The sequence below is a fragment of the Poecilia reticulata genome, chromosome 20 (genome assembly GCF_904066995.2).
Source record: "Poecilia reticulata chromosome 20, P_reticulata-male-v2, whole genome shotgun sequence".
NCBI classification, from domain to species: domain Eukaryota; kingdom Metazoa; phylum Chordata; class Actinopteri; order Cyprinodontiformes; family Poeciliidae; genus Poecilia; species Poecilia reticulata.
This window is the reverse complement of record NC_088849.1, coordinates 10,602,746-10,616,724: the sequence shown is the minus strand read 5'-3', so window position 1 is coordinate 10,616,724 and position 13,979 is coordinate 10,602,746. Positions and strand designations below refer to the sequence as shown.

The window sequence follows — 13,979 nt, the reverse complement described above, 5'->3', positions numbered from 1 at the left end:
TCAAGATCTCTCAGAGATATTTGAAAACTCTATAGTCTGTTGATAAAATTAATTAACTGAATTCACATCGCTCCAGTGATATTCTAGACAATCTTTGGAGTTTTTTTTTTTTCTTGCAGCAAGAGCAGCGGAGGAAGTGATCCCCTGCTACGCCCAGCAGCTGAGGGAGCGTGTGCGGCCTGACATGATCACGCTTGGCAGCCTTTCACTGCAGCAGGTCAGTGCTACAAAGGAGGAATATCTGTGTCATCATCCCATATTCACCAGCACATCAGCCGTGTCCATTATGCTGTGTATCAGAGGTTTGGCTAATGGACACGGTGTTTGTGTGTGTCTTAACACGCGTTTGTCTGCTTTTGTCTCTCTGTTTGTAGAATGTATAACTTGCTTTACTGATTCTTCTCTTTCCTTTTTCACCCTGGGTTGTGTGCTCTCTTGTTCTGTAATCTTTATTTTTTTGCATTTGTTTTCACTGATTTCCTAAAATCTCAGCTGATTTTTTTTTTTTTTGTGTGTGAAACAAACACTCAAGGGTTTTTCCGAGGTTAGATTACTCATTCTTGTTTAGCCCAAAATTAGAACATGGATTTCAGCTTTATCCTTTATACCACATGCAATATTCTCACCTAATTCATTTATTCAGTTTGATTCTGTCTTTCAACTTTCATCTATGTCTATTGCTTATGCTTGCTACTTTACCCAGTCTTATGGTCTTTTCAGTAAAAAATGGAGCATGACAACATATTATTTTACAACAGGGGATTTTACAAACTAGCACTAAGATCAGACGCCTTTCTGAGAAAAAAAAAGTGCATGCTTATACTCCCCCAGTCAAAAGAGGAATGAGAGTAGACAGAAGAATGTCAGGGTTATATTGTCTTGGGAAATCCAGTTTGCAAAAGCATTGCAGACATTAATGCAGAAGTTCTATTCACTGCATTTTTAGTTCTAATCTCATTTGAAAAGACAGTGAGAATATTACATGAATAGCGAGCAAATGTAACATAGGAACAAAGGTCCAAGTGTTTTCAATGTCACTTGGAAGTCACTGCAACAGTTGACTCATCTTCGCATAAGTGGATAATCAGTGGCATCCACTCTATCAGTGCTGGGATCAGTGTTATCTTATTCTGGTAAAATATGCACGTGCTCCTTTGCTGTTTGCACACCCACCTTCCAATGAAAGAACATTATCCACCAGAGATTTCACATCTATTTAAAAATTATAGCTTTTTTTTTTTCCTCTTTCTTCGTCTGCTAGATGCTGTCACTTAGTAATGTCAATGTATCTGAATTGGGGGGTGTGTGTGAGTGAATGTGCTGACTGAATGTAAAACTGGCTGAAACACTCATCAAATGCTCCATGTCTTTAGGGTCTGGCTCAGTATTGATTGCCTGCAGATTGCATTACAGTTGCTCCTTGTGCTTAATTCTGCTATTATGGTGCACTGTACTGTTTCATAAGTCTGCATCTATAGAACGTGTGTGCGTGTGCATGCGTGTGTGTGTGTGTGTGTTTGTATTTACATGTATTTTTAGCAACCAGATCCGAAGGGAACCCAGGAACAGAGTGAGTGGGCAAAGAGAAAAAAAAGGCTAATGGCTTTCTTCACTGGCGATGTCGAGGTAAATGCCCATGCATTGTATGGAAGCTGAATCAAGTGTATCTATATTTTTAGCCTCCCGAGTTGTTTACAACCTTTACAAACCATGCTCTCCTTTTTATTTGCACTATTTATTAGCTTCAGGTTAACATTCTTTTTTGTATGTCTAAATGCAATAACAGTTTTCTTCGCTCACCTTGTGCCTTGCAAAAACATTCAAACTCCTTATCCTGTCGCACGACATCAACACAAGATGTATTTTATATCAATCTTGTTTGATTAATCAACCCAAATGAGGACAGTGGCTCACGCTGTCTATTTGTGGTTGAGTATTTACTGATTTTTCTGAGGAACGTAACTCAGTATTACTCATGGCAATTTTGCTTATTTGATGATTATTTATTTTTTATGAAATTCAGATTGCATTGAGACTACTACTTTACCTGCTACTGGCTGATGTTTGCAAAGCAGCCAATCCATGAGGGTCATTAATTTACTTTGGCATCGATTGGCTGCGGATATAAGGAAGACTGTAGCTGTTAGCTTCTGCGGTAGTGCTAACATTGTTTCAAATGTGCGCATTAATGCGTATTAAGTCATATTTAGTGTTTGTTTGATTATAATAGGTGGCTACAAGTGTTTTCAGAGGGAATTTTAAGTAGTTGCGAATTTTAACTATTCGCTAGTATATGAAACGGCACCAAACAGCGCAGAGCCGAGCCTTACTGTTCATTGGAAACAATGCAAAGAAACAGCCTAATTAAAAAGCTTCAGATTTTTTTCTCTGTTTCTAATTTTTCATTTGAAGCAGACTTCAAATGTGAAAATTTTTTTTGCTGTAGCCAGAATAGTTCAAAGTTTCTTCGGTCAACATGCAAAGTGCAAGATTTGGGGAACAGTAACAGCGGACACACCATACTCCCATCAAGCATGGTGGTGAGAGCATCATGTTGTGGGATTCTTGTCCTCAGCAGGAACAGGGACGCTGCTAAGAATTGATATCAAGATCAAATGAATGATCAAATTTAATCCTCCAGTAGGACAATGACCCTGAGCAAACAGCAAGCAGATCAAAAGTCTCATTCAGACCCCCCAAAAAAACATATTTTTGAGTTAAAATGCCCTGGTAAACATCTAGACCTAAATTCTACAGAAAAATATGTTTCAACGGTTAGAGAAATAACTCAAGGAGTGAAAATATTCTCTCAAAGGCACTGTAATTTGTAACATTACAGAATACAAACATTTTGATAAAACATTTAAATGAGAGAAATCCCTTCAATTGATGTTTTTTTTTTTTTTTGAAGGAACCCAGTTCACAGAGAGACTGTGATGAAGTATTAAGGCCCCAGCCCAGAGTGAACACATTGTTTCAGTGGTAAGTACAGCTCCTTTCACATCAACCCACCCCCCAACCCCTCATATGTAAAACTGATGTCACGTGACTGTAATCATTAATTGTGTGAGAAGCATTTGTATTACCGTTGACGCGCCAGATTCATATGTCCTCTGCAAGGCTTCTGCTGTCAGCAGGCATTGCATTGTGGGTAATATGGCTCAGGGGCACAGAAATCTGTCCATGTCATTGGGCTAGGAGGTGCATCAATTCTTGCTCCGTCCACTTTGGTCAGACTTCACATCTCGTGGCGAGAGCCCCGCGGGCAATCTAGCTTAGCATGTTTAAGTTTTCATTAATTACCGACTACCATGCTGGCTGAGATGATAAAAATCAAGAAACTAGTGTACGCGTCAGAGCCGCGGCTTGTGCTGGCCCGTGTTATGGGTGGGTGGTAAGTCGGACACCAGCCCTGTCAGATGAATGTGATTTGGAGTTTAGCGAGATGACCTCCTCCAGACAGCCTTGAACCCTGTAAATCCTTGCTGATATCAATAGTGGGTGGCTATTAGACATCGGAGACTTTCTACGCATCACCCAGGGCTACATCTGCCTGAAATGGAAAGAGAAATGATTTCACTTTTCTCTCCCTACATCTTTGAGAGAAAGAGGGAGAGAGAGAGAGAGAGAAAAAATTAGAACAGACACAGAGCTGACTTGTGTTTTTGTAACAAATGTGTAATTCATTTGTTTCCACCGTTTCTGATTTAATGGAGGTTGAGTAATTGCATTAGGAAGCACATTGTGCCATGTTGTGAACTGATGAAAGCATGTGTAATACTTTTGATAGGCAAACAGAGGGGAGGGAGAGAAGGAGAGAAAAGAAAGAAAGACCCAGCGCCCGTCTTTGATGCAGAGCGTTTATTTGCTGAATTATCCTTCCTTTAACAAGCATCTTATCCCCAGTCACAGGCAGGCCGGGGCCCCTGTGATATTGCTTTATTTTGAGGAATTAAGAGAGGTGGCGAGGAGACGAGCGAAGCAAGCGCTTATTACATTACCGCTGATAAGATTGAAAGGCAGAGAAAAGCAGGGAGAGAGAAAGAGAGCCACAGAGAAAAGAGGAAAAGCACAAAAGGAGAGAGGAATGGAGAGAGAGAGAAAGAGGGACCCAATGGAAAGTGTTTTGTTGTGCTGTTATTAGATTGAGCTGCTGTTGGCTACAGAGTGGAACAACAGAGGGCCCAAAATGCAGGTGGCTGTTAACAGGGTTAGCCCCTCGTACTGGTGTGTGTTACACACAAATGTTTGTGCACTGCAGCAAAAACCTCGACAGCCTGTCGATCAGAGCGCTCGGCGAAGGCCAAGAAGAGGCGGCGGCGGCCAAAGAGCTCCCACAATCCTCCTGTTCTGCATCACGGCCCTCGTGGCAGGTAAGGCGACGGTGGACTGAGAAACACACTTCAGTTGGACTGAAAATAAGGGTGTGAAGATGGGAAGAAACACATTTCTCAATTTTTCTCTGGGTTCAATGGTCCCATTGGTTTTCACTTATATTCTCTGTAACCTGAGATTAGAACATCTTGCATTTCAGAAGCTAAAAGTAAGTCCTAAAAGTACACTTTTTAGAAGATAAAGTACACTTTAAAATACAACTATTATTACACCTTGGTAGGTTGTCACTTAGAACAATTCCACTTTTTGTTTCACATTTACAAAACAAGTGTGTGTGTGTTTTTTTTAATAGCATATTTAGCTGATGGCTTTAATGCAGGGATGCTGAGTGAAATAGTGACATATGTGGGTGAACTTTACCCAACAAGACTATATAGTAGGGTAGCATCAAACCTGCTCTCAAGTTAAGAAGAACCAAACTGGTTCTTTTACAGAACAAAGAATTAGCAACGACAGCAGCAAAGTATTGGAGCTGCCTTCTTGGAATTGCCTTAAGAGTGTGATGTCATGGGAAATATATCGATCCTATTTACAAATTACAAGAAGAAAACAGCTTTGTTTGGTAACCCCCTAACCCTCCCCACCCCAGGAAAAATCTGCTAAATGATGTAATTATATGTAATGAGGTAGTGAACGGTACCAGTGAGAGAAAGGGGAAATTAAGTGTTTCCATATGAGCATGCCTATACAGAGACATGCAGTCTTATTCAAACAATTTGAATATTATTGAAAAGTTCATTTATTTCAGCAACTCAGTTCACTAAGTTAAACACATTATGATAATTAATTACACTCTGACTGGTGTTTTCAAGCTTTTCTTTCTGTTAATTAAGATAATTATTTTTTTGCCTACAGCTAATGAAAACATGACATTTAAGATTAGAATATTGCATCGGACCAATAAAAAAAAAAAAATGTATATATATATATATATATATATATATATATATATATATATATATATATATATATATATATATATATATATATATTTAAAGTATGTTCAATACCTGCTGAAAGGTTGTTACTTTCAAAAGGTATTCTCGTCACAAGAATAGTAATTTCCTAATTAATTGAATATAACTGTATATAGGTATTACACTGCAATGAGCCAAAAGGAATCCCCCCAGCCGAAATGCTAACCATCCAGCTACGCTTTGTGTTTCAACTTTTAAAGATTTGTTTTCTGTCGTTTTGGGAGTAGCGTCTCCCGTTTAAGGAAACGTCAGTAGGTGGAAAATGCAATCTTCGAAGATGAAACCCAAGCAGCAAAAAGGGAGAGAAGAAGTAAGGGGGGAACCAATCGAGAGGAAGCGAGAAAGGGGACTGCAGTTGTAGCGGTAGCATCACCAGCTGTGGGAGTGAGTGTGCTGTTGTGTTGCATCTGGGGATGAGCCTGCTATGCCACCGTGCTGGCTTAAAGATGTAATGAATCTTCAGTCGGGGGCTTTCCTTCCAGGGTGACAACTGGCTTTGAGGAAGGTTGTAAATGCAGGGGAGATTGTGGTATAATTCCTCAGACTGGCGTTTGTGCCCCCCAGTCACCATTCGATTATCTCCCAAATTGCTGTGTTTCACTGAGATAAAGATTTTTTATGGCTTGCTGACTTGAAACAACTAGCGCAGGCAGAATAAGGGGGCAAAGCAGAGAGAGGCAAAAAGAAAAAAAAGAGAGAGAGATAGAAAGAGAGAAGCAATGGCCAAACCTGCCACGCATAGTAATTTCTTTTGGTAAATGACAAAATCTTTGTTTATATGACATTTCTTGAAAATTACTGCAGCGAGATGAATCTGAAATATAAAATGTCACATTTGGCATGCAAAACTATGAAAATATATTTCTGTGCAAAATTCATGGAGGCATTTAATTTAGAACGTGTTTAATAACTAAGGCAGCCTGCATCAGTAATCCTGCCCGGAGGTCCCGAAAAGATTGTCATATTTATTCTCTCTTTTCTTCACCCCCCCCCCCTCTCCTTCGTTCCAAAGCCAAAATATTTTAAGGGTAAATGTTCATTGTTAATTAAGATTTACTAATTAAAATGAAAATAATTAACAAGAAAGCTTAATCTCTGAATATTAGCCTATACTTAGAAAGAAAGGAAGTTTTTGTACGTGGCATTTCCTGTCTCCATTAAGAGTGCATTTTGTGTGATCAGTCAATGTGTGGAAAGCCCTGAAAAGATCTTTGAGCAAAGGGACGGCCGCTTGCCAGCAAAACCACAGAGGATCCTTCACTGGAGCCTTTGATCTCATCTGTAGGAGTGCTGTAATGTTATGGCACTTTAGGCACAACTCAGGCTCGGGGCAAGCGAACCACCTCTGATATGGAAAATTGGCTCCCTTCACCTTTTACCTTCACCTTGCTGTCTCTGCTGTTTCCTATGATGCCTGCGCAATCGTTTGAGCCAGGCAATAACAATGCTTCTGCGACGCGCACGGAAAATTAGACGCAGGTGTGATGTTATTATTTTTTATTCCTTATTTTTCTTTTTCTGCTCTCATTCCTCGCCTCCCCCTCCCTCCTTCCTCCTCCTTTTTTCCATCTCTTCTTCTGCCTGCCCTCGTCTTCCTATGCGGGAGCTCGGAGGCCTTCGCCACCTCCTTCTAAATGTGAGACGTGTGGGCTAAACCGCTTTGCCACCAATTATACTAATTTTACTTCTGCCTGTATTGTTTTTGGTTGTTTTGGAATCCAAAGATGCTCACAGTGGGAAGATTGAGAGGATATCACCGAGGGGGTTCAGCTGCACACGCCCCTCCTTCTTGACTGACAGGCACTGTCATGGGTATTATGACCCTTTGCCAGCTGAATTTTAGTACCGTGTCCTTTCAAAATATATGTGCTTCATGACCCACAGGTAAAAAAAAAAGGTGACATTGGAAATCATAAGAAGAAAGTTCTAAAATCCATATAGGAGTGTGTGTGTGTGTATGAGAGTGAGAGAGTGTGTGTATCATTGATTGGAACAGAGGGTTTTAATTGCCAGACACTCAAAATATGCCCTCAGGTCCTGGTTAACATACTGTATACTTAAGCACATACAATAAATAGGAATAAGGAGATGTAATTTACAGTGGATGATATGAGTGTCTTGGAGAATAGGATAGGATAGGAGACAGTATAATGCAATGTGATGCTATAAATCTTGGTATATATATATATATATATATATATATATATATATATATATATATATATATATATATATATATATATATATATATATATATATATATATATATGCTGTAAGATACAATACGTCATTACACAATGGAATAGGATGGCGTTATAAAGAGAAGGTGGTGTAGGATAGGGTTGGATAGAATGCTACATTTATTTATTTTTTGTTTTTAATCCTATTCTTCAAAATAGTGCAAATCAACCACTTGGTGTGGCAATAGGATTATGTTGTAATTAAAATGATCAAGCCCCCTCAAAACACAAATAACTATATTTGGGGACTATACTAATTATCAGTATCAGCTGATAGATCTCTGAATGATCATAGTAATATATATATTTTTAAAAAAATCCCTGGAAGAAATAGTTAATGGCAAAAAGCTCCAAATTTGTTTTGGATATTGATGAATTGATTATTTAAATCCTGTTAAAGACTTTAAGATAGGAGAAACTATTTCCATTAACCGTCTTCTGTATGTCCTACTTAATAATTTTTAACTACCTACCTTACACTATAAAACAAGGCACATGCAAGCAAAAAAAAAAAAAAAAAGGAAGCATCTAGTCCTTGAAAGTTCATTTTACCACCGCAGGGCTTGCATGTTGGAAATCTTCTCCTGAATGGGCAATCTAACTTTGACAGCAGTTAATGTTGATGTGCTTTGAATGAGGTTTAAAGGCTATAACCCAAAGAAGCTCATTAAATGGAGAATATTAGCTGTAGTGGGATTTTTTTTTTTTTTTTTATCAATACACTTTTCGGCATTAGAGCGCCTTGTTACGTTTTCCACGAGTAAATTTAAGTTTTTGACTGATCAATCATTTTCTGACCGGTTCAAACTTTATAATTATAATGTCAAAGTGAAAACATATTTTTCAAAAATTAATGAAAGATCAAAATGAAGTCATTACTTTGCAGAAGCCCCTTTGGCAGCAATTACAGCTTCTTGAGTAAGTCTTTAAAAGCCTTTTACACCTGGATTTAGGCCGTTTATCCAAGTCTTCCTGGCAGATCCTCTCAAGCTTTGAAACGCTGGATGCCATTTCAGGTATCTCAACAGATGTTCCTCGGTTTTTAATACTGAGCCCTGGTTAGGCTTCCAGATGACAGGTTTTCCTAAAAGAGAGCGTTGCCCTGTTTATTTGAAAACCTCAAGATCACCGTCCTTTGTCTGGGTGAACTGTAGTGCCAGGTTTTAATAGTGTAACTTCTGGAACACATTTCTACATATTTATTTGTTCTCGAAAGAACTCCCTACATTTGGGTGGGTTGAATGGTCTCTGACTTCAACCAAACCCTCCACCATGGAGGTTAGCATCTCCACATGACTTGCTCTTGTCCAAAACAGGGAATAATGAGTCAGATTCCTTTACCTTTCTAAAACTAACAAGTTAAAAATATCTCAAATTAGGCTGAGGCCCAATACACGAGATCATCCCAAAAAGAATTTTTACTTTTTAAATGACAAAACAAATTTTTCAGTTTTCGGTGCAGTTTGCGCCAAATTATAGCTGGATAACTTGACATTTTGTAGTATAGTAGACCAATAACTGCTGTGGTTGCAGTCTGTTGATGGGATATTAATATGTTCTAATAATGCTATTAACTTTATGAGCAACTCTTATGTCTAATAAAATTTTGGGTAAAAACACAGATGATCTGTTGTCTATTAAAATGAAAAAAAAAAAGATATGCTTATAAAATATATGGAGTTGAAATGTTTGCCCATCCTTGTGTTCTACTATTTCTTCTTTATAGGGGGACCAGGGAGCCCTTCCCCAATCCATAGAGATGTGTGTGTGTTGCCTGAGAGCGGCAAGGGACAAGCTTCCCAGAGGTCTCTACTCGGTCAGAGTGGCACTTCAGAGCCCTTTAGGAGGCCCTCCTCTCCACCTGCGCAGTCCAAAAGAGCAAACCTGGTCGGCGTCTACTGAGCCAGTCGAGCACCGAGGCCGCTTCTACGACAACGACCTGCATATCAACCAGAGCCTCTTCATGGTGCCGCACACTGACTTGTTTTATAACGCTATGTAACAGTGTTATAAATAGCTAAATGGTGGGATTTGGTTGTAGATTAAAAAAATGAATAAATAGTCCTCTAAATAGCTTGTAGTCACATTTGACTTCTTAGCTGTCTTTCTTCTTTTCACTCTACTGTAAAAGCCAGATTTGAGGAGGTGCACTACTAATAGTTCTTCCAATAATGTTCCCCACATGATTTATGGATCTAAGTGGCTAGATCCATAAATCTGATGTGTTCCTTGGTCATCAAGATGCATTTTGTTCACTCAAGTTATTTTACAAACGTTTGAGGCTTTCACAGAACAGCTGGATCTGTATTTAGATAAAAGTGGATTTTACTTGCTAATTTGATAATATGTATCTTACTGCAATTGTGGGCGCTAAATATTATTTAAGGTTACGAATATAAAGATTCAAATGGGCTCTTCACTTTTTGATGGGTTTTTTTTTATTATTGTAAAATAATCAAAAACTAGTATTCCGCAATACTTTTTGTCGGTCTATTCCACAGAAAACTGTGACTGTAGCATAAAATGTGAAAAAGTTGAAGTAACTTTAAACTTTTTACATGTTTATGTTAACTCGTTGAAAACACCAATCCCTCTTTTTTCTTTTTCATAGCAGAGGAATCTGTGTTTTTCAGTGTTGGGCCTTTTGAAGTCGCGCAGCAGATTATATTAGATCAAATCTGAGCCCATTTCACAATCACTCTCTTAAACCTCTTAAAAAGAAGCCATCCTCTGTATAGGCATAAGCAGCTCTAATCTTAAAAAACCTCAAAACCTACAGACTTATTCTGGATGGTTGATATTGACCAGTGGATTAGGTTCTGTTTATTCATTGATCATATGTGTGCGGGACAAAAGATTCACATACAAACAAAACCAAAAAAAAAAAAAAAACACCCCTTAAAATAGATTCCTTTAAATTCGGTGTCCCTCCCGATCCTATATAGTCGTGTATGTATGCTCTGTTTTCTAATGGCATCTGTTGAAGGCCTATGCGGAGCATTCAGCACATGTGGACACTGTCAATGCGCTCGTGGGCGTATTCACTGAGCCCAAGCTGCCTGATAATATTGTCTCCAGCTTCCATCCGACATAAAGCATGGGGTAAAAGCTGGCATGAACTGAATGCAGACCTGGGATCTGAAAAAAGAAAAAAAAAGAACGGTTTAAGTACAGCATAGTATAAATGCCTTGTGTCACTCTTCTTCCCCTCCTCTTCTCCCTAAACTGTGAGCTGTGCTTCATAGACAAACCAGCTGTTGTTATTCACATTGACAGCGGTGGAAATGCCGATCAGATTTGTATGAGACCACTAGCTTAGATGTTTTTTTCTTCCCTTCCCTCCACTTGCCCACACTATAGCGTGCGATTTCAGAAGTACATGCAGTCCCTTCTAAGAGGAAATGAGGAATTAGTGATGGTAGAGGGAGGCCAGGAGCTTATTTTCCCCTTCCTCCCTCTCCATCTTTCTTTCTGTCTCCCCCACTTTTCTTTCATTCACCACTTGTTTTGTCTGCCTGGGCCGGATTAAGGCGGAAACAGTTGAGTGTCAAGCTTTTGCAGGTGAGTGGGAACGCCTCGGTGGAATTGACAGAGTGTCTGAATTTCATTTTACGGCAAAACGAGAATGACGTGGATGTGGTTTTAGTTTTGGAGTAAACAAGCAGAGGAAAAAAAAAGCAAATAAAAAAAAAAGGAAAGAAGATCTTGTAGAAATCCATTCATTTGGTGTTTTTTTTTCTTGTTTCCCATGCTTTTCTCCCGTGCAGGACTTGCAGGCAATTTTTTTTTAATGGTTGCCGTCGTTACTGTGTTTCTATAAGAGTGAACGAATGGCGTCACGGAGACCAAGGAACACACCAGAGCGGTCAGGGTTATAGGTGTTCAGACGTGCAAAGTAGTGTGATAACATACAACAATATCTCAAGGTTTAAACATGTCAATGGGCACTGTTTAATCAATCAGCTGAAAAATGGGTAAAAAATGATAGAATGTAGGCAAGAAGAGTATTTTGTTTTTTTTTAAATGCAAGTAAATCAGGATATTCTTCGGAAATCCACACTGGGAGTTTTTTTTTTCTTTAGAAAAAAACTACAAGACTACAAAACATGGTTGTGGCAGTATGATGCTGTGTGGAGGCTTTCCTTTGGCAAGCGCAGGGAAGCAGGTGAAATTTCATAGAAGGCTGGAAAAAGGATCATATTTCTGTAGCAGTTCATGTTTAATCTGTATTCACAGACTTGGATCCATCTGACTGAGATGGGGCTGTTTTGGAAAGAAAGCTAGCGGGAAATTGTTGCATCTAAATGGGTGAAGCTGGCACAACGAAGACTTGCAGCTGTGATTACAACAACGTCATCTTCTGAGCCAAACTATTTTCCTTTCAGTTCACAGTTATGCAGTAAATCCAGACGAATTTCTTAAAGTTTGTGATTTAAATGCTTCTGTATCCTACATGCAAATAACTATGTCTAAAAGCAAGCACACACACACACACACACACGCTGACAGAACACTTCTAGTCGAGGTCATATTTCCCACAGTAAACGAATTACATAAATATCCTCAATATTCTCAATATCTGTAATCCGTGATATTGTTCCATAAATTTATGTCTGGAGTCACGTGCCACTAACCGTCGTTTCACCGGTGTGTCCCAGATTCGGTGCGTGATACACATGATTTATGCGTTAAAACAAGTCCCCTGCATTTTCCATTACGACTAATAAAGGGATAAAATATTTCCTACTCAATGATGGATGAAGTGGGGCACACTTCACTGTCAGTTCATTTTTTAAGCAAACCCCTACCGTTCTCTGGGTAAATAAGCATGCGCGCACTTGCCGTTGACTGCCAACCACCAACACGCCTTGCTTTGTGCAAGACACCCGTAATATTATCAATTTGATTTATGGTGGCCTTACTGGATCTCTAATTCAGTAGCTGTCAGTTTATACTACAGTGGCAATCTGAAGCTCCCCTTTCCACACCGCCTGTATCCGTGAAACATGTGCTTTTTTGGCAAATCTGCAGAAATAGGAGGCCGCTAAGAAAATTCTCAATATCCGTGACTGCCGTCCTTTCAGTGAATATTTACCTCCAATACTTTGTGTAGATAGGCTATTCATTTAGCGCAATACCGTAAGCCCGTCTGTTTCTTATACAACGTTGGACCCTACTTAACAGTCAGGTGAAGGCTCTTGGTTGCACCGGCTTTTATTTCAAGGCATTTGAGAAATGGGAGGGCCGAATCCACATTTGTAGAAACTTTGACAAAACATGTTTTATTTTCACATGTGTTGAAGCTACACAGTATGTATCTTTTATTAATAAAATAAATTATTCTTTTTTTTCTTTTTGAAGCATGTGGTTGAGTGCATCTGTTGCTCATGTTTCTGCAGAGCTTACCTGCCACCTCTGAAATCAACCCCTCCATGGTTTTGCTGTTCCAACTCATCAGCCTACCTGGACACAGTAGCCATTTTAGCTCTGCACTGGCCTGGGGAGTTTTTCCTCTGTGCAGCATGAGCCTGAGTCTGGTCCAGGGCAGGTAAGTCAATAAACAGCATGAAGCTTCCACAGTAAGTACCTTTTAAGCCAGCGTCTTTAGTACGGGACCGGTTAGAATTAGAAAGAGACTGGAGAACGGATCGTCCAAACTGTTTCAAAAAGAACAACAACAAAAAAAAACCATATGCAGCTTTATTTATTTAATGCTTCAATCTAGTTGAACCATCAACGTTTTTGGTTGCCAATAATGATGTGCTATCGTCTTAGATTCAAAACTCCACTGATCAGGGGGGAGCCCAGCCCACAGCTGGACCAGTTTAAAAAAATCGAGGCTATCATCTCCTCTGATCTAGACCACTGGCTGTGCAACCTGTATTTTCAGGTGAGTGCTCTTTTCCCCTGGTTTGGTTCTGTAAAAGACCTACAGTTTGCTCATTTATTTATTTATTTATTTCATTATTCCATTGCACGTTAAACATTTAGGGCTGGTAGAATGCATGTGCATGAGGTTTAAAACTACAATCCCCCGTTTCATTACGTAGGTTGTTATGGAAAGTCCAGCGGGCGTTGGACGGTTAGATGTTTCCTATGAGAAAAAAAGCACTTGCAGAGAAATTGGAAATTGTCCCCAGACAGAAAACAAAATCCACATCTTTACCCAATAATTCTGGATGCATCTAAGCTGATGCATTGATTAGATTAGTAAACACTGTAATCAAATTAAAAAACCAGAACAATGCTCTCCCTCTTCTGTGTTTGCATCTTTATCCCTTTGACTTCGACATGCTGTTTGTATTACTCTATCATTACTGTGGTCTACTGTTGCTTTGACTCCTGCGGGATATGTTTGCTTGTCTTC

The 13,979-nt window shown here is 39.3% G+C and overlaps 1 protein-coding gene across 4 annotated transcripts in view; it reads left to right on the top strand.

The window, feature by feature from the left end:
* The window catches only part of ofcc1 (orofacial cleft 1 candidate 1), a 97,889-nt gene that overhangs the window by 20,371 nt on the left and 63,539 nt on the right, over positions 1 to 13,979 (top strand). For all 4 annotated transcript variants that reach the window (XM_081601504.1, XM_008438696.3, XM_081601506.1 and 1 more), the window contains 7 exons: positions 120 to 217; positions 1,540 to 1,626; positions 2,912 to 2,982; positions 4,262 to 4,373; positions 9,339 to 9,578; positions 13,012 to 13,160; positions 13,388 to 13,502. In XM_081601504.1, the coding sequence (XP_081457630.1) occupies positions 120 to 217; positions 1,540 to 1,626; positions 2,912 to 2,982; positions 4,262 to 4,373; positions 9,339 to 9,578; positions 13,012 to 13,160; positions 13,388 to 13,502 (872 nt within the window). The remainder of the gene's footprint in view (positions 1 to 119; positions 218 to 1,539; positions 1,627 to 2,911; positions 2,983 to 4,261; positions 4,374 to 9,338; positions 9,579 to 13,011; positions 13,161 to 13,387; positions 13,503 to 13,979) is intronic.